General features: G+C 37.7%; 1 protein-coding gene across 1 annotated transcript in view; it reads right to left on the bottom strand.

Moving 5' to 3' along the window:
* Nucleotides 1-3,981, bottom strand: part of AGMO (alkylglycerol monooxygenase) — a 271,313-nt gene that overhangs the window by 139,278 nt on the left and 128,054 nt on the right. The window contains exon 6 of the mRNA XM_006779052.1: nucleotides 1,479-1,545. Within this exon, the coding sequence (XP_006779115.1) occupies nucleotides 1,479-1,545 (67 nt within the window). The remainder of the gene's footprint in view (nucleotides 1-1,478; nucleotides 1,546-3,981) is intronic.

The following is a 3,981-nucleotide window of genomic DNA, read 5'->3' as shown; positions in this document are numbered from 1 at the left end:
CAAAGTTTTTTAATCCATTCATCTACTGATGGGTTAGGCTGATTCCAAATCTTAGCTATCAAATACACATTTGAAAGTGAAAATATCAGGAAAAATCTCCCACCGGTACAAAAGTAGTGGGGCTGGTACACAGATACACAACCTGTGGCCATACACTGTATAAACAGTGGCTCTCAGTTGGATCGGGGAGCACTTTGCCCTTTAGGGGACATGTGGCAATGTCTGAAGACATTGGTAGTCACCACCGTGAGGGGATATTACTGGCATCTCGTAGGTAGAGACCAACATGCTCTAATACACAGGACAGCCCCCTTGGCCCAAAGAACTAGCTCATCTTTTTAAAATTAATATTAAAATGTTAATAGTGTTGAAGTTGATATACAGCAACGTGTGTGGGAAGGCACTCTGAAATCCAACAGGGGAAACTCTATTTCTTTTTCAAAGTGGCCTTGCTCTTCTCCACTCCTTATGGTTCTTTTTAGACGGAGGTATCCCAAGAGTATAACACTCTTGTCCTCTCCACCCCTCACTAATGATGCCCTTGTGGTAGGGGAATGGCTGTTGACTTTACAGGAGGCAACTGAACATGTGTAGCATGACCTTGTCCTCTCCTCTTGCTGGGGGAGCTTGGGCACCCATTTTGCCCCCTGCCATGGGAAAAGGGACCTGCCGTGCCCCTCTGCTGATTGCTGGAAACTTATAAAACAGAACAATAGTATTTCTTCTTTTATTACCAGCTTCTTTATCTCAACATCATGTGTGTAAGGTTCGTTCATGCCATTGTGTGTCATAATAGTGCTGTCAAGGGGACATAGTTTCCCATCACATGAACTGTCTGCAGTTTGTCTGGTTCAACTGCTGATAAACATGGGAATTGGGTCTCTTTTGCTCCTGTTACAGGTATTGCTGATACGCACATTCTTGTCCAGGTCCTTGGGTGAACAATGCAAACATTTCTAACATTTCTTAAGCTGGCATCTTTAAAGTGTAGGCACTAGCCATGTGGGTCTTTCTGTCTGTCAAGCAAATGCAGTGCAGCCAAGGTTTGTTCACAGAATTGAAGCAGGAAAGTAAAGTGTTTCTTATTAGGCTTTTCTCAAATCCCAACAGTTTTCAAAACCAGGCACACTCTGGCTCTAGATAGGAATGACTCTCAGCATCAGGTAAAGGAGTGGCCTTCAAGATATAAACTGCACATCCATCCACTCAGCTGTTTAGCTCAATTTTTTGTTTGTCCTCCCACTACACCTGAGGAGATTCAGGCAAAAAGAAAAATCCAAAAGCCAGATAAGAAGTTGATGTTGGGGGGTGTTTTTGTTTGTTTGTTTCTGGTTCTAGCTTTGGAGAGTCAAAGGAAGAAGAGATGCCTACTTACACAGTGTGTGCTGACTATGTTGGGTAATTACAATGAAATGATGAAAACTAATATCATTTTAAATAAATGAAAAAGGACAGAAAGAAGAGATCAATTTCCTTACCATGATGTACCCTGTGATGGCTAGGCGTGTTAAGGATCAGTTCCAAAGGACCAAGGTTATCAATGACCTGTTTAAAGCAAAAGGAATCTTTATTGATACATGCAGTTATTATTAAATGCACATGTAACATATAAGTACTCACATTAAAAATCCTCATGGGTTAACATATATTAAAAGTTTCAGGGTTGGCATCAGAATTGGAAGTTTTTCTACCACTTAGTGCTCACATAAAGACAGAAATAAGCTCATACATCTATTCTGAGAGTCTACTATTAGGTTAAGAGCTAGAATGCCTCAGTTTGGTTCCTGGATTCTCCATTTATCACTCTGTTCTTGGGAAAATAACAGGCTTTTTATAACTTCATTTTGTCACCTTTAAAATGGAAATAATAACAATATCTACGTAATAATGTTCTGAGAATTTTAAATGGTACTGTAAAATGGTTCTATTGCCAATGCATAAATCTCCTTTTATTTTTATCTTTCAACTATGTCTTTGATTATTTATTTATTTTTAATATTTTTTATTGATTTTTCAGAGAGGAAGGGAGAGGGAGAGAGAGATAGAAACATCAACGATGAGAGAGAATCATTAATCGGCTGCCTTCTAAAAGCCCCCCTCTAGGGATTGAGTCTGCAACCCCAGCATGTGCCCTTGACCTGAATCAAACCCAGGACCCTTCAGTCCACAGGCCATTGCTCTATCCACTGATGCAAACTAGCTAAGGTTGTCTTTGATGATTTATGTTAGCAGAACATGAATAGGGGAGAGAAAATACAGTATTATATTTATTTTGGGGGTTGGTTTCACCCAATAATCAGCCATGTAGCAACAATATACTATTGTAGCTGTTTATCTATTAGGGTGATCCTGCTCATTCAAATAGAATCCTAACTTGTCTCTTACCTGTAGATATACCATCTACCAGTGTATCCTAGAGGCACAAATCAACATCAAATATATAAACGCGTCTTCTTTTATAATTCAAAAGTCCCTTCAAAATTTGGTATTCTCTTGCAACATTTATCAGTAAGAATCCACTGTTCCAGAGGCTGTAAATTGTAAGGCGTATAGGAACCAGGTAGGTGTAATAAACAAGAATAGCAGGCCATGTATAAAAAAGACAGTAGTTATGTTATATAATTAATATTGGGCAATGTTGGAATCTTTTAAATCTCAATTACACTATTCTTTCTTCCATGGGCTACAGCAGATAACAGAATATTTTACTTTCCTTAATCACTATTTAAATGGGTTTATCAGAGCCTACCACTGACAAAAAATAATACAGTTATGATATTTTACAAAATTACTCACCCCTAGTGTTAAGTTCCATTTAGAGGATATATACGTTCTAAAAAAATTTTTAAATAATCCTTAAGGGAATGTGATATCGATGCGCCACATAAATTTGGTAACACTGACATGAATTCATGACATTGACTGAATTTGGTAACAAGTCAGTGATATGGGGGGAAAAAGTCAGAGGGGACTACTTAAAATAAAAAGGCATTTCAAGTAGATAACAACCAATGTTGTGAGGAATCTTGTTTGAATACTGATTTGAAAACAGTAAACATAAGAGACATTTTATAGGCAATGTGAGAAATTGATTATAAACAGTATTATATGATAAAAGTACTGTTTGGGAGTTATAATGCATCATCATTATGTAGGATATGTAACTTTTATAGTTGTGTAACTGAAGTATACGTGATGTGAGATCTAGGTTTTGTTACAAAATATTTTGCAATAAAAATAAAATTAAAAAAAGATAGCTCATGCAAATTATTCAAAACCATAATGATTTTTAATGGAAGGGATGGAGATACATATATTCATTCTTTATTAATTCTACTTTTTCTGAATAGTTGAAGATTTTAAGATAAAATTTTAAGTGAAAGATGCCCTAACTGGTTTGGCTCAGTGGATAGAGCGTCGGCCTGCGGACTTAAGGGTCCCAGGTTCAATTCCGGTCAAGGGCATATACTGTGGTTGTGGGCACATCCCAGTAGGGAGTGTGCAGGAGGCAGCTGAATTGATGTTTCTCTCTCATCAATGTTTATAACTCTCTATACCTCTCCTTTCCTCCCTGTGAAAAAATCAATAAAAAATATATTTAAAAAAATTTTAAGTGAAAGAAACTGTTACTCTAATAATATATAATAATGCACAGTTCAAATAGATCCCTAAAATCCCAAACATACTTCTAGAACACAACTCTATATAGCAGGGCTTAATAATTGTTTGACAATCTCTGACATTAAAACACCCAATTTACAAGTGTTCTGCCAATGTGCAGAGCCACAGCAGCCACTCCATCCTCAGCTTGTGGGGCCTGTACCCTCTTGAAGTAGAAATGATGGTAGTGTGGCCAACAAACAATGCTGCATGCGTCCGTGGGGCAGGTGCCACCATCTCCTTATTAGACCCACCATTAACCCACCTGAGGGTTACAGAAACATTGGCATGCAAAGGATATGTAATGTTACTTGTTGTATG

Source organism: Myotis davidii, unplaced genomic scaffold (genome assembly GCF_000327345.1).
Source record: "Myotis davidii unplaced genomic scaffold, ASM32734v1 scaffold168, whole genome shotgun sequence".
NCBI classification, from domain to species: Eukaryota; Metazoa; Chordata; class Mammalia; order Chiroptera; family Vespertilionidae; genus Myotis; species Myotis davidii.
Note: the sequence above shows the minus strand (reverse complement) of the source record. Positions and strands in the feature narration are given on the sequence as shown.